At 37.9% G+C, this 23,486-nt stretch overlaps 1 protein-coding gene across 6 annotated transcripts in view; it reads left to right on the top strand.

Annotated features, from left to right (window-relative positions):
- ETV1 (ets variant 1) overlaps positions 1–22,653 on the top strand; it is a 64,181-nt gene extending 41,528 nt beyond the window's left edge. For 5 of the 6 annotated variants that reach the window (XM_010156151.1, XM_010156150.1, XM_010156154.1 and 2 more), the window contains 6 exons: positions 8,891–8,958; position 9,833; positions 11,340–11,408; positions 14,445–14,614; positions 18,340–18,441; positions 20,981–22,653. In XM_010156151.1, coding sequence (XP_010154453.1) covers positions 8,891–8,958; position 9,833; positions 11,340–11,408; positions 14,445–14,614; positions 18,340–18,441; positions 20,981–21,202 — 632 coding nt within the window. In that variant the 3' untranslated portion in view covers positions 21,203–22,653. The remainder of the gene's footprint in view (positions 1–8,890; positions 8,959–9,832; positions 9,834–11,339; positions 11,409–14,444; positions 14,615–18,339; positions 18,442–20,980) is intronic. The other variant, XM_010156152.1, reaches the window with a different exon arrangement.
- The last annotated feature ends 833 nt before the right edge of the window (positions 22,654–23,486 follow it).

Genomic DNA, 23,486 nt, shown 5'->3' with positions numbered 1-23,486 from the left:
CATAAAAGTTCATTGCTTTTGTGCACTATACTTTTATACTTTGTGGGAAGCTGGTGAATGAAAAGCATTATTATGGAATGATTATAACTCTATTAAAACATGGCATTAATTATGACATGGGAAATGGCAGATCAATTAGTTGTAATTGTAATTGCAGGTATGCAATTTCTACTGCAGAATGTTTGAGATAATGGAAAAGAAAAATGTCAACAGAGTAGAAGCTCTTCCTTTTCTGTCCACACTTGTAGAAGTTACAGTGCATCATGCATGTTTGTTCAATCAGACCTTATTTTCTGCCTCAGACTTTTTTTCCATGGCTGCCAGCTAGACGTAACTAGTACTGAATGCTATATTTAGTAACAAAGATGTAGCCACATACAGAGCTTTGCGATTTTGCATCATTACTGAATACAACCCAGAAAGCTTCACAAGACTTTTGGTTATTTCCTGTACAGTTAGAATTCAATTCACGTATTCAGTTATTTAAGCAAAAAGGCCACACTTGAGATACTTAATCTATTCTGGGCTTAATTTTGAAACAGGATCTTTGCAGGCTTGATCCTCCCTACCTAATGTGGTGTTTTTGCAAATTTACTAGGATACAACTCTAGCTATGCAATTAACATTAAAAGTCTACTTTTAAAATGACATCTTAAATTGTTAAGTTTAGATCTCATACTCTGTTTTGCCAAATTGAAATAGTTACTCTGATTGGAGAGCTCTTCTGTGACCATGTCTTTGACTGGGAACTTTGGAATTTGTCACATAGTGTTGTTAGGAGATAAATAGAGAAGGAATTGTTGCTTCTACATTATAGAAGCATGTACTTACTACCGATTGTCAGGAATATATCTGTTGATATCTGGATAGATTCAGTCTTTCTTGAGTAGGTGAGAGGCATTAGCAGGGTTATGCTCAGTTACATTTCAGGGTAGGCTCACAATTAATACGTTTGAATGGACCTTAGAAAAATTAAATTCTGTCCCTGTCGCTTCCAAAGTTTTCTTCCAAGATACTGGTCACATCACTTAAAGAATGAATTATCCAGACAGAATTATTAGTATCCATATCTTGTTTTGTGGGTTGCTGATCCTTTTAATTCCCAAGCCTCACAAGCAATTAAGACTGTGTTGGCACATTAGACTGGATGAGGAACTGTCCCTCTGTTAAGAGAGATGAGCTTAGCTCCTAGGGACTTCGTTTGTCTTTCTAGGTGATGTAGTACAGGAACATTGGATTAGGGTCCCTCTGCAAAAATGAGAAATGCATAATACAAAAGATCTTGCAGAAGTCATGTGACTATTTTGAAAAATAGTCCTGTCCCTGCCCATGGAAGGGGGGTTGAAACTAGATAGTCTTTAAGGGTCCTTCCAACCCAAACAATTCTGTGATTCTATACAAAAACTTTGTAGGGGCTGGAATGGGCTTTGGGGCCTAAAATTGACCATTCAACTGTAGTAATCTTGAAGTCATCATCTCCTTTCTTGAAATGTTCTGCCTCATTAAGTAGCCAGCTTCCAGTCTCTGTAACAAATGTCACTGGGACTCCACCTGCAAAGCTGTTTACTGTATGGCTCTCCCTCCCCCAAACAACTTTGATCTGTGCACTCAAGAGACAAGACTGTCCAGACAAAAGGCTGTATCATAATTCATTTGCAGTGAAGGAGTTGTATCAAGGTTGCCGAGGAAGTTGTAATTAGGACAATTCTTAATCTCCAAAGTCTACCCTCATAGGTAAAGGATGTTTTTAAGCATTCTACCATCCATGTTATAAATGCGTATTTACGTAATGACTGGGAACTGAATAAAAAGCAAGAGTCCTTTCAAATACCTGATGTGTAGGTTTTTGAAAAGCAAACCAATGCAAATTGATATGGAAAAAGTTACTTAGTAGCACATTCTTCCCTGGAGATCAGCTGACAAGTCCTTGAATTTGGGAGTTTGCAGAATAACCTAAGAGAATATGTTGAATTAATATTTTAAGGAATACCCCACACACACTAGATTTATTTATTGGAAGTTTACTTATTTGCAGATTGCTTTTTTTGTTTGTTTCTTTCCTTTTTTAAATGACAGTTGGATATTCTATTGTACTTGTTGGAGGTAAGGTTTAGACATTTGGAGATACTAATATGTAGAAAAAAGGGAAATCTTAGCTGTTAGTCAGAGTCAGTGCAGGTTTGCTTTTTTCAGGATATTCTCTAGTGCATTGACCAGTGCAGCATTTAAAGTGACACAATTCATGATTCTTCTCCTACTGTCTTTATTATATTGGCTAATTTTTGTACGGTGCTTTGAAAATGTAAAACACTTTTTGAGTGCTAAGTATTATTACTACAATTATTCCCTTGGGAGATTATTTCACAGACTAATAGACTTCACAGTTAAGAAATATCTCTTGGTTGTAAGCCTAAATTTTCCCTTTGATCAGATCCATTCCCTTGCTCACAGCTACACCTCTTTGACTCATCCTAAACAATTCCTTGGTATTAACGTACCACCTCTAAATCTCTGTGGACAGTTTGCATATATACTCTTAGTCTGTCTGTGTGAGTTGAGATCTTGCTTCATAAATCCTCCAGCTGCTTAATCTTTTCCTCAAATTATCTCTAGATTTTCTTCCCACCTCCTTTTTTGGGTTTTGTTTTTTGGTTTTGTTGGTTTGGGTTTTTTTTTTTTTTTGGTCAGACTGCAAATATTTGCAGTATTTTTTAATGTAGTTTTAGAACATGCTCTGTGAAACAACTGACTCCATCCTTTTCCTGGATATGGTGCTTCAGTATGCACATCTCAAAACTGCATCTCCTTACGGCCTTAAGTTCTTTTACACAGCAGTACAATTGTTCTTAATGAAAATCTGGCTGGCATAAAGGCGGGGCTGGGGAGGAGGGGGGATACAAGGGATAGGGGTTTGCTCTTGAGTTCAGTAGGTTTAGGAAGTCTTCCCCCTTGTTTTTGGTTTTGCAGTTTTCCTTAGTCTCACTTCTGTGGTTTAAAATATTTCAACCTCTTGTTTCAGGAGCTTGTCTTGTGTTGCTTCAGTGAACGTGCATTGATTTTGTTCAATAGTTAAACTGCACTGCACTTTGTACTTGCTCTTAAAACACATAAACGCAAATCTGCTGTTGGATGGTATAACAGTAGAAAGTAATAGCATCTGAGGGGGAATCATGGGAAACCTGGACTCCAGAAGATTGCTATGAAAGGCAGAATTTTACTTTTCACTTTCTTCCCATCTAGCTATTTTCCACTGTACACTACTTCTGTCTGACAGAAATCTGTGGTTGGAATAGAATTAATTTTTTAATATTATCTTCATGAAGAAAGGAAGACCTGAATACCAGGTTAATGTGAACATATAGATGGGAGACCATACATCTACTTTTCCTCTCAGAGCAGACAATATGAGCTGAAAAATTGTCCTGCGGTCCCTGTTCTTCAAAGAAATGGATAAATATCCTCTAAATCTACAGTTACAGTAAGTGGCACTGGCTAATGATTTGATTTGAGGATTGAGAGCACAGTCTGGATTTACTCTTTGTGCATTAACGCAGGTCAAATGGACACAGGCTGCATTTTAAATCAGTAATGGAAGGCTGAAGCCTGCCTTACCCAAGACCGATTGATCCCGAGAGACTGAGCCCTGTGAGCATAGCTTTTATATGAATGGACTCTCTGCAGCCTGAAGTTTCATTCATAAAATGGATGCTGAAGGGGAGGGGAAAAAAAAAAAAACCAACCCACACACGCCAAACCCTGGAATGTCCATTTATGTGGAGCTGAAGGGTGTAGTGTTCCCTCAGCTGCTGCTTTTGCCAGTTGCCTTAAAGTAATGATTAATGCTCCTTGGCCCTGCTTGCCTGAAACCTGACACCGTTTATGGCCTTGGTGTGTTTCTAATGTATAGTGAATGAGAGGGCTACATTCTCAAATCAGAAACATAAACAGGAACTGGTTGGTCTGAATTCCATTCAAATATGTCACTTCAGCCGTGCAGTGTTTGTCCAACTTCAATTTTACAGGCAGGGGATGGGGCGGGGAGAAAAAGCAACACAGACATTTTTTTTTGCAGTAAGATTACCAACAAAAGGAGCAAGGGAGAGAGAAAATACTGCTGTCTTTTGTTGTATTCAAAGGGAAGCAATGTTTAAAATACATTTTGCAGTTACTGAGGTTAATAAAAGCAAATACATTATTTTAAAGTATGCTCAAAAGATCAGCTCCATGTGGAATTTCAATTCAGAGCTGAATGTATGAGCCTTTGTTTTCCTGTTCTGCTGTATAAAAAGTTACACATCGCCTAGACAGGCTGTTGACATCTGGTCTCAGAAAATGCATTAGATGTTGTCATAGATCTAAAACCCAAAGTTGTGGAAAGGAAGCTGTTTGCTTAAGGTTTTCTTTTTGTATGTGTGTAATAATTCCACTTAGACATGAACTGGTGTGGCCGAAACTAGTTCTCTGGTAGGTTTTTGTAAAGTGAGATGTAAGAAATTAAACTTCACAACTTTTAATTAGCTATTTTTAGAAGGAAATGTATGTGTGTCTATGAGTGTACATACTTCTAGTGGGTTTTGGGTTTGTTTTTTTTTCCTAATTGCTTGTATGAAGACTAGTGACAGACAAAATGAAGAACAAAACCTTCCATTCTGAATGTTTTTAAACTGCATAATGATTTGGGAAAAGACTACTTAATTTTTAGGTTCATTTTTAGAGAAGATAGTGACTTTATTTTCACCCATGTAACTTCAGTGCACCTACAATTTTCATACTGAAACTACTAATGAAAAAATAATGCTGACTTTTGTACTGCCAGGATTTTAACAATTTGTAGGACCCTGCTGTAATTACATAGCTTCTGAGGGGATAGTGCATTCAACCTAATCCACCAGCATCTGAGTTGTGAAATACGCTCAAGCAATTCTGGTATAGCGACATTGTCACCAGTTCTTAAATTTTGACCTGAATTTCTCTTTTTGGAGACACATACAAATTTTAACCTAAATGTGTTCTTCAGGTTTACAAAATCATAGTTTTCATGATCAAAAAGAATAATTCGATACTTCTCCCTGCAAAACACAGATCAAGGATTCTTTTTTAGTGATGTCTGGTGTCACCTTAGCAACTTGTTGGGATCTAGTTTGAAGTGTTTCCTTTCTTACCTAAAAAGCCCTGTCCATTTTCCAGTGATTTCATTATTGCTCTTCACCAAGCTGGTCAGAGCTTCTCAGTAGTGGTGTGGTGCACAGTGGCTTTCCACCATGAGGCTAAATGTGTTGTTTCAGTGGTGGATGAAATGCTCCTTTGTAAATAATTTGTCCACACTCTTGGAATTCCAGGAAAAGAAACATTACTTTCAGTGTGATTGTGATGTTAGTAAGTTTGAGGCCAAAAGTATGATGTGTTCTAGTTTAAACGTTTTATTTTAAAAAACTTACATTTGTCTCTGCACTTGGTAAAAATCTCTCCCACTGCACCAACCACCTCTCCATATACCAGAGAAATGGTTGCATTGCACAAGGAAGCACAGAAGAGAGGACTGGCATATTCACGGTGGGTGTAGCACAGGAGCAGACTGACATGTGTGACTGACTGCTGGAAGACAGGTTGGTCCCAGCTACTCAAGGAGCTTGTGCATTCCCTTCTGTGACCAGTAGCACGAAAGGAAAGAATCTGCATGCGCTGTATTTCTTGCCTGCGGGAAAACAAGTGGCACAGCACATTTAGTTCTGTATAGATACACCAACTCTGAATTGCTGAACTAGGAGCTAAAGCCCATGTAATTACTTTTCAGACCAAAAGGACAATTGAGGAGGATATGGTGTAAGTTAAATTGCAAGACTGGCTGTATCCACTGGGGACAGTTTCTGTTCTTAATATGACTTAGTTGGTAATAAAGTGTAAATCGGAGTAGTAGGCAGGCAAACAGTAAGAAGGTTGCAGTTTTAGTGTCATCACATTATTTTATGTCTGTAGGGAAGGAGACAAGTTTCACATAGGAATTGAGGTGTTGAATTTGAGTGGCTGGATCAGTGAGTCGAGGCAGAGGCCCCTGTACTTGGCCCCTCGAATGCCATGTTCAGTTTTAGGCCCCTCACTACAGGAAAGATATTGAGGGGCTGGGGCATGTCCAAGGAAGGGCAACAAAGCTGGTGAAGGGTCTAGAGCACAAGTCCTGTGAGGAGCGGCTGTGGGAACAGGGGTGGTTTAGCCTGTAGCAAGGAGGCTCAAGGGAGACCTTACTGCTCTCTACAGCTACCTGAAAGGAGGTTGCAGAGGGGTGGGTGTTGGTCTCTTCTCCCAAGTGACAAGTGATAGGACAAGAGGAAATGGCCTCAAGTTGCACCAGGGGAGGTCTAGGCTGTATATTTGGAAATACTTCTTCACTGAAAGAGTTATCAGTCACTGGAACAGGTTTCCCAGTGAAGTGGTTGAATCACCATCCCTGGAGATATAAAAAGTAAATTAATTTTTCCATGTCTCCGATTTTTAGATTGTTTGGGGTTTTTTTTAAATGGACTCTGCTGTTCTTGAGATGATATAACTTTACAATGTGAATGACTTCATTAAAAGTCTGAAAAAAGCTTGTTGTGTGTCCTAAATCCAGGCACATTTTTCTTCGAAGACTAAAAATTGCTAAAAGGTGATAGAATCAGTCACCTTGAACACTTGTATCCTGCCCTGGAAGTATTTTATGCCTAATTGTGTCTCATTTGTTGTCTTGAAACAATGTTTTAACAAGAAGAAAACATGTAATTGCTCTGTAATTTCTGCACTAAAATGTTTTCTTTTGAAGTAGCTCCGCTTAGCTAGTAAAAATACTTCTGGGTCTCAGTCAAGCATTTAGTACAATTTAAAACTGCAGTGCTAAATTTCATTGGTTGGACTTTTTATTAGATAAGGTAGAAATGAAAGCAGCAGGCAATTTAATTAGCAGTAATTTTTCTGGGCAAGTCATTACTTTGATGAACTTCAGAGCAATGTTTATGGCTCCTAATTAACCATGTTAGTCATTTGATTGAATAATCACTTTGGAAATGTTTCTACAATTTGATTAGAGTCTGACCCACTCTGATAGTCATAAATTAACTGATAGCACTTTAGGATAACAAGACTAGTTACTTTACGAGAAATAAACTCTTCCTTGCTGTATTTTTCGGTCCTCTGTGGACTGTTTAAATACAAGCTAACCAGAAGATTAAGTAATGTTGGTACAAACAACGCTTGCCTTAAAAAGACTCCAGATGTTAATTATAACTGACTCAGGAGGATGGGAGATGAAACCCAAATTGGCTAAGAACACAACTTCTTGGATGCATGCATAATTCTTTATTCCGCGTACTCTGCTGTATCACTTTGCAGGAGTGGCATTCATGAGTCAAAAAGGTTTTTGCTGCCAATACTAGTGAATTTTTACCTAAAATAGAAAATAGCATCTGTTTTAGTTCTCCGACTTCCTCTTTTTTTACGCAGATTTTTCCATTCTCCTTAAAATTCAATCTACTTGGTAACATGAATGATTCCTTGCAGGTGAACCACTACTTGTAGATTTGACTTCTAGTCTACTGAGCTATAATTGACTTGTGTGATCACTGAATCACTGATTTCTGTGGTTACTCAGAATAGCTGCCCGAGACATTAGAGATTCTTGAGGCGTGAGCAGGCAGGCCACGAGAAACAGTGAGTGCTTCATCAGGAGAGGAGGTAATGAAGAGTTCAGCACAGATGTGCAAGAGAGACCGTGGACTGTTAGTGGAAACTTATTATTACTGCCCTGTGTTTCACTTGTTTTGTGAAGTCAGTGTAAAACCTCATTTTCTTATCCTGCCAAATCTTTGATACTCATCACTAGTCAGTGAACAGTGAAATTTGGAATCACAGTCTGAAAGAGTCTGTAGGCAGTGTTGGAAAAATAATGTCTGCTCTTTCGACCTCTGTTTGCATCTTTCAAAGAGTTACAAGTTATTGGTAACATTGCATAGCTTAGGGTAGGAGTTTATCACAAGATCAAATAGACTTGTTAAGCAAGACTTTTGATATCCAAGAAGTGGGTTAAACATGGTCTAGAAGGGCAAACATTTATGGTGCATTTCTGTTTGCAAGTCCCTGTGCACAGGATGCGGCTACTTGGGGACAGTGCAAGACATGGGGAAAAATAGAAAGACATTTATAGAACATGATTCTCATTAGTTCTGTTATTTTTTTCTCATTCTTCTTGCGGATTTGAGTAGAGGTGGGGAAGAGCAAATAAATGTCTGTATTACTTATAATGTGTACACTGATTTTTTTTTTTCTTTTGTTGTGGTATATCTTTTGTTTAAGGATGTATAGGTGGAGGTTGAAATTGACGCATCTGAATTTGTAGATTAATGCTTAGCAATTGTAGAAAATTTCATTAAACTCTTCAAATCCTTAACTGGAGTCTAAAAAGAAATATCCTAATATAAATTCACTCTGACATTCCTTGTATTAATGTAGAGTTTATAAGTCTCCAGTGTGATTGGCAGACTTTTCTGTGTAATTGATTAAAAATGTTAAGTTGAATTAGTTACAACGATAGATATACAAGCACGGAGTTTAAAAATATTTGTACCATGTTGTGTGGATTTTTGGGTCTGTGAATGATCTGAAGTGTAATTTTCATGGGAGGCAGCTTTTAGAAAAATTGATTACGATACGATTTCTGTTCCAAGTCCCTATGTTAGATGTGATCTGTGATCCTGACATTGATTTTCTCCTCTGTTGTGCCTTGTGCATGCTGCTCTAAAATGCTCACTATGTGTTGACAGGGTCCCCCTTGCTGTAACTTGCAACCTTTTTGTTGCTCTTCTGCCTGCAGCCTGTCTCATTGATAACCTGCACACTTCTAATTCCAGTCTTCTCCTTTCAGAAGTGCCTAGCTGCCATTCTATTTACATGAGGCAAGAAGGCTTCCTGGCTCACCCAAACAGAACAGAAGTTAAGTTTTCTATTCTATATTGCTTTTGTATGAGAGAAACGTAAAAAAATTAAAAAGACACGTGGGATTTGGGCTTCACTGGTTTAATTCTGCTTCTGAGAAAACTTATATCATCTTTCTTTCCCTTCCCAGTCTTGAGTTTCTGATGCACTGGTTTTTTTGTAGCTTCTTTTAGTGCCACAGGTTGATCAGGAAAGAAGCAATTTTATTATAAACTTACTCATTCTGCTTTTCAAGGCCTCTAGGAGTTGAAAAGAAGAGATGCTTAAAAATTTATCCATTTCACCCATTCTGCTCAAATGATATTTTCCAGGTGTTAACTGTTAAGTAATCCATTTACACTTTCAGAAGTTTTCAGCAAAGGTTTTTGGCTTTTCCTTTTCTTAGGATTTTTGCAATGTTTTGGTGCTCTGTAGGCCCAAACTGTACAGCCGTATGGTGTATACCAAAACTCTCAGCGTCTTCAGTAGGGCAGAGCTTAGTTCACTGTCAAAACGAGTAATTATGAGTACTTTGTATGTATTAAAAATAAGAAGGCCAACAGAACTAATTGAAAATGACCACTGAAAGAGGGGTTGTACCCTCTGATCTCCTGCTTTGGTGTATCTTTCTTGTCAATGCATGATTTTTTGTTTGGTTTTTTTTACGGTTTATTTGTTTTTCTTCCAAGGGGCAAATTTCACGAAGATGAAGGAAATTGGTTTTGAGATTGATGGGATCAGACAGATGTATGAATCAAAGTCTTCTAGGAAGACTTCATTCACTAGTGAAAAGACACAACTGGAAAGATAATAAATCTAGCTAAAAGCCCACCAGCTTTTGGGGTGGGGTAGAGGCAGAAAATAGAATTAAAAGGTAGTATTTAACAAGAAGGGTGAAACAGGAGATGGAATTTATAACAGTTGTGGTATATAAAACTATATGAAGTGTAGAAGCTTGATAAGGGAGGTGAAAAGACATCAGGGAAAAATCCACAAACTGCAGGGCTACGGTCAACAGATTTGAGTTTTAATCACAGCCTAGATAGGGGAAAAAAGTCTTAGCCATGATATGCACTCATACGTACTTGGAGGTGGTAAAATTGTTATGAATGACGTAGTAAAAGCAGTGATGTTCAATAAATATTTGTTTTTTGTATTTGGAAATCACTCAACATGATTTTATGGAATAAAGGTCATGTCAAATCTGATTCTATTCTTTGTTGGGATTAAAAGTTTGATTAATCAAGACACTTGTATCATATATTTAGACTTTTTATGGCATTCAATTTGCCAGTGCATTACATTCTGATTAAGAAGTTAGCACAAAGCAGTATCAATAAAGTACACATTAAATACATTAAGACCTGGCCAACTGACAGATCTAAAAGTGGCTGTCACTGGGCAATCATCTCTGAATGGATTTTTGCTATTATATTCTGCAGGAATTGATATCAGGAGTGTTGCTATTTAACATTTCAGTAAAGATACGGAAGAAAGTTAATAGATAACTTTATGGCACGAAGATAGGCAGAGTGGTAGATAACGGGCAGGACAGGGCAGTCACAGAAAGCAATTTGAGTTGTTTGGTAATCTGGGCACATTAAAATGTTTTTTTAATATGCTGAACATAGGCCAGGCCTATGGAACCGGGGAAATAGTGTATTGGAAAGAAAGATTTGATGGGCCTCCTCCTCCTCAGCCTCACAGTGCAAAAATCAACCCAACCAAACATTGCAACCGTATGGCAAAAAGACATTCTGTAATGTTTGCCCAGTCAAAAGGAAGGTTGTAGGGAGGCAGGAGAGGAGGAGATGTTTTCTCTTGCTAAATAGCACTGGTGAGGCTAATACTGGCATGCAGTACAGTTCTGGTTAAGCAAAACTTAAAATGAAACTGAAAAGTAGGAGTATGTACAGAAGAGAGTGCTAGAAAGAAGGCAGGGTTGCAGAGACTGTCTTTTAACAATAAAAATTAAATTTTACAGAATGATCCTAAGTGGAAAAAACATCAAGGGGAGCGAGTTCTGTGAGTGTGGAGAAGAAATACTGAGTGGGACTTTTATTAGTCTTGCAGGGAGAAGACCCGCAGGAGCTAATGGTTAAAAGTCAAAGCCATGCTAATTCAAACAGGAAATGAGACAAACATTTTGGAATAAATCATAGAGAAAAATGGGTGCTTTTTCATTTTTGCAGGTGGAAATTAACAGTCTTTTGGGAATGTACACGTTAATTAAACACCCCTGTACTGAAGTCAAAACGCTGTCATTGGGCGGTGTGTAAAGGATGTGGGATATTAACCTATTTGCTTCATGACTTAGTGTTCCCTCTGGCATTAAGCCTATGACCTCTTCTTCCTCCATGCATCTTTTATATAAACACCTCTCTCTCTTTAACTTACAGGCTGTATGTATGAAAAGGGACCTAGGCAGTTTTATGATGACACTTGCGTTGTTCCAGAGAAGTTTGATGGTATGTATGACACATATCTCTGTCTTTTTCTTGTGTGAGGAGATGAAAAAGAAAGAGATGAGGGACTTGTCTCTGTTGCTGATCAAAAAAAGCTCAGTAACATTCCAATTTTAGGATTCCTTAACACACCATTTCAGCGCACCCAACCAAAGCTGACCTTTGTCTCTTGAAACCAAAGTCTCCTTTTCAATAGGTTGTTGTTCGACTTTTGCCAGCGAAAGATGCTGTATCAAGAGTTGCAGCAGAGGAGCTCAGCTCCTGTACTGTTAAAAGTAATAGGAGGATTTCCATTGCACTGATTATCACATACCGCTTGTTGTTTGAAATTTAATGAAAGCTGTTCTTAAAATTAACAAAACAGCAGAGAAAGCAGGACCTTTTGTTTTACTGAGGATTAAGCCTCTTGTCTTGCTGTCTGTGAAGTGATGAGTAATGGGGAGTGAGTGTATAGGGCATTTCTGTGTTTGTGTCAGTGTATTTGCACTATGTTAAACATTGTACCAGTGGTTTATTTTTCAGTGGGATTGATAACAAATCAATGATCTTTTCACAACACTACCCATTACAACAGACATTTTTTCAAGAGGGATTCTGAGGTCAATTAAAATAAATGGCCCAAATTATGCTCAGTTACTCTGACATAAAATCAGTTTCTTGGTGTAACTCCTTTGATTTCAGATTTATTTCATTATGGACAAAGTAGATGGACTCAGTATTTCTTGTCAGTGACTCTGTAGTCTGCAACTTTGGGAATTAATTTGGAGACCAATTACTTACATCTTCTAGAGTGTCTTATTTGTGTTTACATATGTATGTCCATCTTTATTTTAGCAGGAAGAATTAGATACTTTCAGATAAACTTGTGAACAGCTCTCTGACCATAGGTAAAAGTAGAGCTGAAGAACTCTTGGGGGTTTTCTCCTGCTTTTTGTTTGTTTTTCCCTGAGAATCACTTACATGGCTTACAAAACTATAGCATATCTAGCAGCAGTTTTGTTTGATGAGAATGGGAGACTCTAAAATGAAAGTAACCCAAAGAATTGCACATTCCTGAAACAGAGGTATCACATGCATTCCAGGCTTGGTAAGAAATACCAAGAAATAAATAGAGGATTTTAAATAATATTAGACCTAACTGAAGATGGCTTAATCCAGTATTGCATTGTCACTGGATTGACATTTTCACTGATTCATTGAAAGTCTACTTCATACCCTGGTTTTGGAACATACAAAAAATATTTTTTTTCCTTTTTAAAACACATCGTGTCTATCTTTGGGTTTTGTTTGTTTGTTTGTTTTTTGCTTCCCCAAAACTGATTGTGGACCTGATCTGTTTTCAGTACCAGTGGCAAATTCATATTTACATTTATGGGAGTCAGACTCTGTACTACAAGAAGCTGAAACTCTGTCTTTCTTGAAAATACTTTTCGTTTGGCTTTTGTACAGGGAAGGGAATGAAAATGGAAAAGAAATACAAATAAAGTAAAAGAAATAAATGTTTGGAAATACTTGTGTGCTTGCAAAGCCAGCAGTCTGCTGCTGGCTTCTATGACTGTCCATTGAGAGAACATCTTGTACTCTGCAAGACTGATGTTGTGGTCCAGATAGGTGTGCTTGTACTTGTAGCGTTATGACTTTTGAGGAAAAAATAGTAGATGTGTTGTCATGTTTTGGCCAGTAGAGAAAAAGTAGGATAAGCCCATAAGCCCAGGGCTAGTCTTGATTTTTCAGAAGTAGATTCTCAGCTGCTTCGTTTGAAATCAAAGATCAACACAGGCAAAGAATCTGATCCTCCGTAATACTGCACTTGCTATTTGTGCATTGCTCAGCTATCATTAAAAGAAAAATCCTGTCCTTGAAAAAGGAAGGCCTTTCAGAACTGGAACTTGAACCTCACATAAACTAAAAAGCCTTGTGTTGATTTATTTGTTTTCCACAGCTATTGACTGAATTTTCTTTCCTGATTACAAAAGGAAATGCTCCATTTTTAATATTATTAGTCCTACTTTCAATACACGGAGTTCTTTTGTAATGGCCATCAAAGTATCCTAATGTTGTGGTTGAATGTAAAGTCCTGGTTTTCTGTATTAAACAGGTCACACTGCTTATTGGAGAGTACTGCTGTTCTGGTAGTTGGAATGAAGAGTTTTACCAGCATATCAAGAATTGCTGTCATTGTGTGCAGAAGAAAAATACTCTCTGCTTTAGCATCAGACCTTTCCAGCTGTTGTTTGCATGAGTTGTTTAGTATGACTGTGATTTAAAAACAACAGAGACACAGCTTGTATGTAGCAGGATGATCTTTCATTGGCAGTTTGTGGAACAGCTAGCAGAATATTATTAATGGTTTTTAAAAGCTTCCTCTAGGTTTGAAATTTTAGAAAAATTAAGTTACTGCTTTTCAGGGGGAATACTAATCTAATAGGTAGACATGAGTAAAAGTAATACATGCTTCTATGCAAGTCCAATACACCACAAAAGAACTCACATATCTGCAGGATTTGCATACCTATACATAAAGCACATGCTGTTTAAGTCCAAGTCAAATACTTTGTCAAATTTTCCTTAGAATCATTTGCATGCAAAAGAAGTTTCACTCAGTAGGGTTTTGCAGCTTTATGAAGCATACATTACATTTCCAAAACTGGGGCTTGTGCAAAGTATACTACATAAACGCAGTTCTTCAGGCATCAGAGCTGCTTAAAAAAATGGATCATGCTCTTTCAGCTAGAGGATATTGCAAAATGGTTTGCAAGTGAGATTTGCATGTATAAGAAGTAAATGGGGACAGACTTAGGGAGACTTCCTTAAATCATGATTGAATTTAGGTATTTTTTAGTGTATGAATATGTTACTGTAAGAGTGTTTACAATTAACAGCAGACAGGGGAATGTTGCTTTTGTGGGTGGTTGGGTAGTAAGAATTCTTACCCTCTCTTTTATTAACCCTAATGATTGCTTTACCAATTTATCTGACAAATTGAGCAATGATGATTTTTGTACGTTGCTCATCTAACGTCGTCGCTATTCTGTGCAGGTGATGTCAAACAGGAGCCAGGCATGTACCGTGAGGGACCCACGTATCAACGGCGAGGCTCGCTTCAGTTGTGGCAGTTCTTGGTAGCTCTTCTTGATGACCCATCAAACTCTCACTTCATAGCGTGGACTGGCCGAGGCATGGAGTTCAAGCTGATTGAGCCGGAGGAGGTGAGTTAGACAGGCAGTGTGTCCCAACATCCACTGTCCCATCCTGCAAATTTAATAGTGTTCCTTCAGACTTAGGCCTTTTTTTCTTCAATTTTTTGCTTCAGTAGCACTTTAGAAGGGTGACAGAAAGGACTGGCAAGGAAAGTGCTTCAGTTAGAATAGAGGGAGGTGTGGTTAAGCATAGACTTAATTTTCTAGTCTCACAAATAGTAAAAATGTTGCAAGTACTAGAGTTCCAAAATACTCTGCATTAATTGTGGGGCCGATTTTTTAGAACCACTTCATAGATAAAGCTGCATTCCAAAATCCTTTGAAAACTTGTCCCTGAATAGTCTTTCAACACCAACTATTCTTCAGTGTGAAGATGTGGGAATTGGGAACTTTTAGGCTATAGAGTGAAAGACCCCAAGTCTGACAGATGGCAAAGGAGGAGGTTGAGATCATTAGGCAGTAAAATCCCATCAAAATTATATAAACCCCCTCTTTAGAGTCTTCTTCAGACTCTTCCTGCTTATCTGTATCATTAGATTGTTTTGTACACACTTAGGTCCTAGGCTTGCAAACACTCATGCACATGCACATCTCCCCTGAACCATGAAGGACTCATGGCGTAGATAAAATTATTTGTATTCATGAATATTTGCTGAAACATGACTTAGTTCGCTTATGTGATAAACAGGAATAAATTGTACATCTTACTACGTAAATTTTTTGGACTGGTTAACTTTAAGTAATCTATCCTGTGTTCTGTACAACCATGGAAACTGGCGGAAAATCCGGTGTGCGTGAATTGTGTTGTAATACTTATGCGGATGATTTGATTAGGGGTGTCAAAAAGCAGTATCATTCTGGTTTACTTTTTTTCCCCTTGAACAGGGTTGGGTAATAGAGGAGACCACAGCAAATTTTCCAGCAGGATTCCCTCTGAGGTGGAGCTGAGTAGGAAGTTTTGGGGGTGTATGGCTGCTTCTGCACTCCACCAGCTATTTCTGCTGTTTGCCATCCATCTACTGGCATAAGCAATCTGAAAGCTTTCTTGCATTTAAGTTACATCGTCTGCCAACAGCCATCTATCAACAGGGTTGATAGAGGAGATGGGGATGGTGACAGGAGTGATATCGCTTTCCTTCCCGACATGGTCTGTCTGAGGGACAGGTTGCTGGAAGGACCCGTGTGCTGGCTCTGAGCATCCCCCGCACTAGTCATAGTCACCGTGGCTGATCCTGGCATTGTGCATCTGAGGATTTGACCACAGAATAGTCTCAGTCAATTTGATACCATAACTTTGCTGGCAGGTCTTCAGCTTTCACAGACTACATTCTTAGTTGTGTGACCTGGTCCAGAACAGAGTGAAATCTTTGGAAAGACTTTTGTTTGATTTTGGTGAACGAGGTATCTGATTTTTTCCCTCTCTCCCAGTCTCAGGTTTTTTTACCCTCTTAGTTATGCTTTGGCTTTAAGTATGTCCAAAGTTTTTCAAGATTAAAGAGATCTATTGAAAAATGGTTTGATGGTTCAAGAACTTTATAGATTTTATTAGCTAAGGAAGGGGAGGTAGCAAAACAAAACCCTAACATTTCCCTATTGTGTAATTCCCTGAAGAACTGGATATTCTGATTTAAGTCAACCAGATCATCTACTTGTCTGACTTCACAGCAGTTGCTTTGTGTTTCTGAGCAGTACTGCATCCAAGATCTGGAGGAGGCAGTCTAATTGAAACTTGCTCACTCCTGTGTGCTCTTAGGGAGTACAAAGGAGCCTAAGTTGTTTTCATATGAATGTCATGGATGTAACGGAAACTGTCGATTAAAATATGAATAGCCCATGGGAAGTTGCACACTTTTGTTGATTGCCAAGTGTTAATTGAAGGGAAGTCAAAGTGCTTGTTGGTTCAGCTGTGGCAGGTTAGGATGTCAATGACATGACCTTTCCATCCTACCACTTTGTGGAGGTTTATGCCACTGTAGAAAGTGTGACAAGAGAAATGAGTATGTATCAGCTCCTTGAGCACCATAGTTCATTCAGAAAGTAGGTAACTGTGAAATATGGAGGCTGAGAATTGGGCGTAGGTCCATTTCTGCTGCTTTGTCACAGGGATGGTAACCTTCAGCCTGAATCCCACAGAGCAAGTCTTATAAATGCTGTGGAGTTCACGGACAGGAAGACTCGCTTAGCAAGACTACTTTTGGACCTGCTTGCTTATTTAGGAATGCCAAAATACCATACAATATAGCATATTCTCAACTGTTATTTTGTTGTAGTTATCTTTGATGTGTATTTCTTTATTATGCAAGCCTGTTACTTTGGGGACTTTTAAGGACTCTGATTAATGTAGAAAAAAACTTGGCAGGAATAAACAGAGAGGGATGTAGGTATGTGTTACAAAGATAAATAGGCGAATCAAGGTTATGCATCTAGGCCAAATCTGCAGCTGGAATAAATTACCATGATTGGAGGTATGTTTCAATATAGCTATAACATAACTTGAAGTTAGCAGCCATGATAATTTACATGAGCCTGAAAAGCTGCACCACTGAAAGGAAATAATGCTTTAAAAATAAATTTTTAAAATTGTTGTATAGATGAAGATCAAAGTCATGGATTTTGCTGCTGTTATTTAGTCCCCTTCAATTCTCAACGCTGCGTGTTGTCTACAGTTTGCATCAAAAGGCTTCTCCAGACACCTATGGGAAAGTTTTGTAGAGCAGTCTGTGGAGAAGCTGCTTGGCTACTCTCCTATTTTTCAGCTATATGCATATGCAGCTCTCAAACATTTTTATAAAATGTGCTTTAAAGAGTTCATCAGCTCTGACTTTTTTTACCCTCTGGTGGCAAGATAGTCATTTGTACAGCCAGTAATTGAAATGTCACCAACAGCCGATTATAATTTCAGCTGGGGAATAAGCAGTTAAGCTCTTTAAACAGAGTCTCTTTTGTCCAGAACTACCTTTGACAATAAAACATGAACCATAAAGGCAAATATAAATCATAAGTCAGAGCAAAAGGCATATTGTTCTCTATGGAATGGCTTCACAAGTTGCTTGCAACTCCCTTTTTATTATTATTTAAGGGAAATTATGCAACTGTAACTATAAAATTTCTGTCCCATTCTTCATACTACCATAATCCAAGCAATTACTGTGCCTCCTCTGATAATTCCTTTCCTTTGCTAAAGTAGTATTTAAGACTGGGAGTTGACTTTCAACTTCTGTCTCTTAATAATCTCAACATCGCTGTCAGTCCAAGTACAGTCTGTATTAGTTCATGAACTAAGTGTGGGTGCATGTGTGTTTAATATAACTCAGTGTTCTGACAGCAGGAGAAACACAGGAATAGTACAGTTATCCACAGTATCAAACCAAAGAAAACTTTTCTTTTTCCATAAAAGTTTTCTGGTGGAACCTGATAAATATATTTTATCTATCATCTCTTTATATGGGTTTGTTTTTTCATTGGATTTCTTTATTAAAAACAAACAAAAACCCCTCCCAACCTATTGCCACATTTGCAAATAAGTAAGTCTGCTTCAGGTTTAATGGATGACTGTGTGTCCAATTAAAAATCATGGTAGTACCTGGGAAATTCAGGTCATGGCAACATTTTCTCTTGTGTTTGAGTTCCACCTGCAGGGTTCCCCCTCCTCCATTCCCAAATAATGTATCTGATGATAAGATCTGCTTGTTAAATGCATTTAACAAATCAATGCTAATCCATTTTTGTGGCAGGTGGCACGTCGCTGGGGGATTCAGAAAAATAGGCCAGCTATGAACTATGATAAACTTAGCCGATCACTTCGCTATTATTACGAAAAGGGAATCATGCAAAAAGTGAGTAGCTAATTTTGTATTACATTTCACTAGTGTTTCATGTTAATCCATAAGTCAGTTTATGAGGAGTACTTGTAACTGCCTTGCTTAGGTAGGTTTTTAATCTATTTATGCAAACACTAAGCATTTTCTCCTACCAGGTCCAGTATATTCATTGAGATATTTTTTTCTATGAAAAAAAGGCCTGTGGTTTTAGTTCAGACAATGCACGTCATGATTATAGGGTAAGAGGTAACATTCAAAAATATCCAAAAGAGCTTCCTGGCACCTGGGAAAGGCAAACAGTAGAGTGTGGTATGAATAATGTTTTGCAGGTCTAAATTAGCTGCCCAGCACTTGGGTACTTTGGTAAGTGCAAGAGAGGGGAGAAAAATTATACCCATTAACATACCAAATACTTTAATATTTTACCAATAGTATTGTAATAATACCGTTTTTAAGTGGAAGTTAATATTTTATAATAGGCTGAATTATGAGAAATATTTAACAATAATTTATATATAACAGTCTGGTCTTGGTGACAGTATTCAGCCTGTCCTCCTACTGTGGCTTGCTGATTTACGTGTATGTTTTTAAATCTTGCTATGTAGTACTATGTAGATTGACAGAGAAATCAATCGGAGAGTCCTGTCTGCTGCACCTACAAAACTGGCAGGTGTGACCATAGATCATGATGAACACCTTGTGCTGTAAAACTTCTTCCATATATTTTCACATTCATTTTGTGACCTGTGATGACTAACATGTTTAAACCTGCCGTTTGCCAATTCCATGAATGGAAAAAATACTCTCAGCTCAAGTTACTGGGCAGCTTTTCCAGTGGGTTGTTGTGAAGTCTCAGTTTGGAGTTGTCTGTTACAAGTTCTCTTGCCTTGATGATAGGATCATTGTAGCACTCTCCTTTTTCACTATCCAGGAGTTAACTCGCATGACAGTCTGGGCTGGTATTGGGTTGTGGTACTTCAGTAGCACAGTGCTTCATCCATTTTTATGTGTCACATGTCTGTGCATTGGGTCTGCTGGAGACTGAGTCCAGTCAGGGAAAAGCAGAAATGCTTGATTTTGCTGGGTGGTGCTTCAGGCAGAAGAGTTCCTCATTGCAGGTTACAGCTCAGCTGCATAGGCAGTTGTGCTGGAACAGTTCAAAGGCAGCTCAGAGGCAAGAATAAGTAGTTGAGAGTGAAACAAGTTGAAAAGGTGGGGATGGGAATACCATGAGTCTGATAATGCTGCCCAACCCACACATCCATTTAATACAGAAAGTTTACAAGTAATTCTGACAGCTAGCTTGCTACCTCTTAAACTACTTCATCATCTACAAGAATGTATTTAACACATACTTTAAAAGCTTGGATTCTTACTTTTCTGACAGCCGTGTTTAAGGTTTGCCCTGACATCACCCTATCTGGTTAGTTAGTGTATATTAAAAAATAATGGTGATTGTAGATAATAGCAGGTTTCCTTACTGTAATGTTTGTATACACATTTTTTTCCACCTTTGTTTTAAGTTAAGCAGTGATAACAGGTTATGCAAATACCCAGTTTCTGAATGCAGCCTTCAGTCTGTCAAGCTTGCTGACATTAATTTGATGAAAAAAATTCTACCGCAGATATAGCCTCTACCAAAACTTTACATTATTTGTAAAATAAATAAGCTGAAAATTTAAGGAGGTGCTTCAGACTACTTTGCACACATATAGTTTGCAACACTTCCACCACCTTCATTCACTCATTTCCAATGCCATGAATGCTAGCTGCAGTTGCAAGAAGCAGACAATATGATCTTTATTTTAAAATCATCTTAATAAACTACGAGTATGCAACATTGTTTATATTTTTTAACATAATTCTTTAAATAAGGTGCTTGAGAAGATGCTATATTTACTTTTTTTAAAAAATAAGACAACAGTTCTGTATTGCTACCATTCTTTATCTTTTAGGAAGATGAAGCACAGACATTTAGTGCTATTTCTGAATAAGGGAAAACTTTGGGATTGTTGGACAAACTGCCCCTCCATAAGCAAATCCAAATGTCCCAGCTTTGCATGAGCAATTACTAAGTACATATTAGCCTACGTATTTGCTTATGTTGTCCCTGTACAGTCAGCATGCAGTAACTTAAGTGCTTTTATACTTAAGTATAAATCAATCTGCATAAAGTGAAATACAGATCTCTATCATGCAATGTGATTCTTTTTTCCACTTCGCACACAGTGTTGGACTTACTAATTTTATTTTGCCGCTGGAGTGACTCTTTGTTTACATTTTCCAATAAGAACATTGCCATTTGTGGGTAAGTATAGGAAATTATCACAAACAAATGTTTAGAAGCAGAATCCATCTTCCAACAGGATATCACATGTGGCAAAATCTCAGTCTGCTTCTGCAGATCCCGGTTGTCTTTGCCAGGTCATTGACTTACCATTTCTGATGTCACATTATTAATTGTGTAACGAAGGTGAGTTCTTCACAAGACTGTTGGAGTTGCAAAACCACAAGTCCTTACACTGCACCTTTTTCTCCCTTCTGTTGTCCTAAGGTGGCTGGAGAAAGATATGTCTACAAGTTTGTTTGCGACCCTGAAGCGCTTTTCTCCATGGCTTTTCCAGACAACCAACGCCCCTTACTGAAGACTGACATGGAGCGCCACATCAACGAGGAGGACACTGTGCCTCTGTCCCACTTTGATGAGAGCATGGTCTACATGCAGGATGGTGGCTGCTGCAACACCCACCCCTATAACGAAGGCTATGTCTATTAACAACAGTGACAGTGAAGGGGATGTTTTTCCCTTAGGCTTCTCCTCTTTCACAAGACCTAGAGGAAAGCTCAATCGACTTCAGTTTGTTTTTTAAATAGTACACTAAAAGGGGCTTTTCTGTTGCATTACTCCTATGGTCTGCCATGGACAGCGCACTTTATCTGAAAGGGGAGGGTTGGAACCTAAACGTTATTCTGTGTAACAGGAAGGAAAGGGTGGGTTTGCTTTTTACCTAAGTTTGGGAAGGGAATATACAGGTTTTAAGTACAAAAAAGCTATATCATGTCTGTTTTGTTTCATATTGGCATATGGTAATGTACATTTTCTCTGGGTATCTGTAGTACAGTTAATTCTCATTGTGCAAAATAACTACCTAAGGATGGTATCAGCACATGCATAGGGCATTTGTTTCTTGCCATTCTTAATTGTCTTTCTGCAGTTATAAAAGAGAAGCAAAGCGTATACCACAGCGTTTAATGTAGAAGCTTGCAGTGGCAGACCTTGCTTCTGAAAACAAACAGGTATCTTGAGAATTTTTTTTTTTCTTTTTTCCACACTTTTTTTTGTATGTCATTAAATAAAAACCTGTTTAATGACAGAGTGGCCATAAGTACAGTGACCAAACAGCAAAATCCCTGAGTTCAGACTGCAAGCCACATGACGTACCTGGTGCCACATTGCTATACCTATATGGCCCATGCTATGGCTTAGACCTTTCAAGATCTGTTTGAGGTTAGTAATTACATGTGGTAGGCTTTCTGATGATCATGTCAGCATTAAATACAGGATCATGACTGGGAGGGAGAAAACATTTTGTATCTTTCCATTTCCTTTGCTACATAAATAAGTTATTTAATCAATAGGAATTAACTGTACTAAGTCACATATCTAATTATGCTGTTTAGACACAGCAAGCACTCCTTGAGAAAAATATCCAATACACTAAATAGGTACTTTAGTAAATTTTAGACACGGTACCCATTAATATACATTTAAACCTTTTACTGCTGTGTTATGTTGATAACATATATAAATACTAGATAATGCTAATGCTTCTGCTGCTGTCTTTTTCTGTAATATTCTCTTTGATGCTGAATTTACTATGACCATTTATAAGCAATGCTGTAACTACAGGTAGCATTTCAGGACAAAATAGATGACTTGAACCATTTATTGCTTAGAAAATAGCTTAGGCCATAGCTGTGCTATAAGCAGCTTTTATGCGCATCCACAAATGACTAGTAAGCTTCAGCTTGCTAAGGAAAGCTCTGCAGAACCTTTTGTAATTTTTTGGTGGAACGGAGACTTAGACGAACTGTCAAAGCATACCATGAAGTCGCTGTATGACATTGTAGTGCTGGCACTGATGTTACCAATCAAATTGTTTTGGACACTAAATGTAAATGTGATAAGATATGCTCGGAAGACAATTTAAATTTTGAGGGGGTTTTTTTGTTATTTTTTTAAATTGTTTTATTTTTTGAGAGGGATAATCTTGAACTCAAATCACATATGCTATTCTGTATGAAAAACAAACAAAAAAAAAGGTCCTGACAAAAACCCAGAAGTTTTAAGTATTTACGAACACCTTTTCTGAAACAGTATTTCCTAGTTTGAAGGGAGGGAGAAAGGGGTAAGATCTGGATTCCTTTTTTTGCCTGGTGAAATTTATATAGGAGTTATATGAATACCTCATTTTCCTATATTCCCAAGAAGTGTGAGGAAAATGAATGCATAACCATAAAACAACAAGAACAGTTTTCATCATAATGGATGGATTTCAAAGACAATCTTAGGTGGTGGGTTAATTTTCCATCCTCTGTCAGTTAACACACTAGTTAAGCTATGAATATTTTAATATACAGTTAATCAAAAGTAAAGAAGTAGTGGTCACTAGAAACCACAGATACATAAAAAAACATTTAGGCAGGTATTTAATTTACTCAGATCCATAAGACAACATAGTTTACAGGAGTGTATATATGCCTTAATATGTCACCTAATCCTGTCATCCCTAAGTCTCAGCGGCACTTAAATTTTCAGTGATCAACACAGAATCAGAAGTCTAAAATTGCAGAATTAGCAAAGAGGAAAAGGTTGAGTAAGATTGTTTAAAAACATGTGGTTTCCATTGAAATAAGGTTAAAATGAAACATGCTTTGATGAAGTCCTTGGATTGGTTTTGGTTCTTTAATGTCAGCATGGAGCGCCTCTTGCCTGTGGCAGGATGTGGGTATTTGGGAAAGGGGATGGACAAAAAAGGAAATAAAAAAAAAAAGGGGGG

Source organism: Eurypyga helias, unplaced genomic scaffold (genome assembly GCF_000690775.1).
Source record: "Eurypyga helias isolate BGI_N326 unplaced genomic scaffold, ASM69077v1 scaffold12507, whole genome shotgun sequence".
NCBI classification, from domain to species: domain Eukaryota; kingdom Metazoa; phylum Chordata; class Aves; order Eurypygiformes; family Eurypygidae; genus Eurypyga; species Eurypyga helias.
The sequence above is the reverse complement of the archived record's forward strand: the minus strand, read 5'-3'. Positions and strand labels throughout refer to the sequence as shown.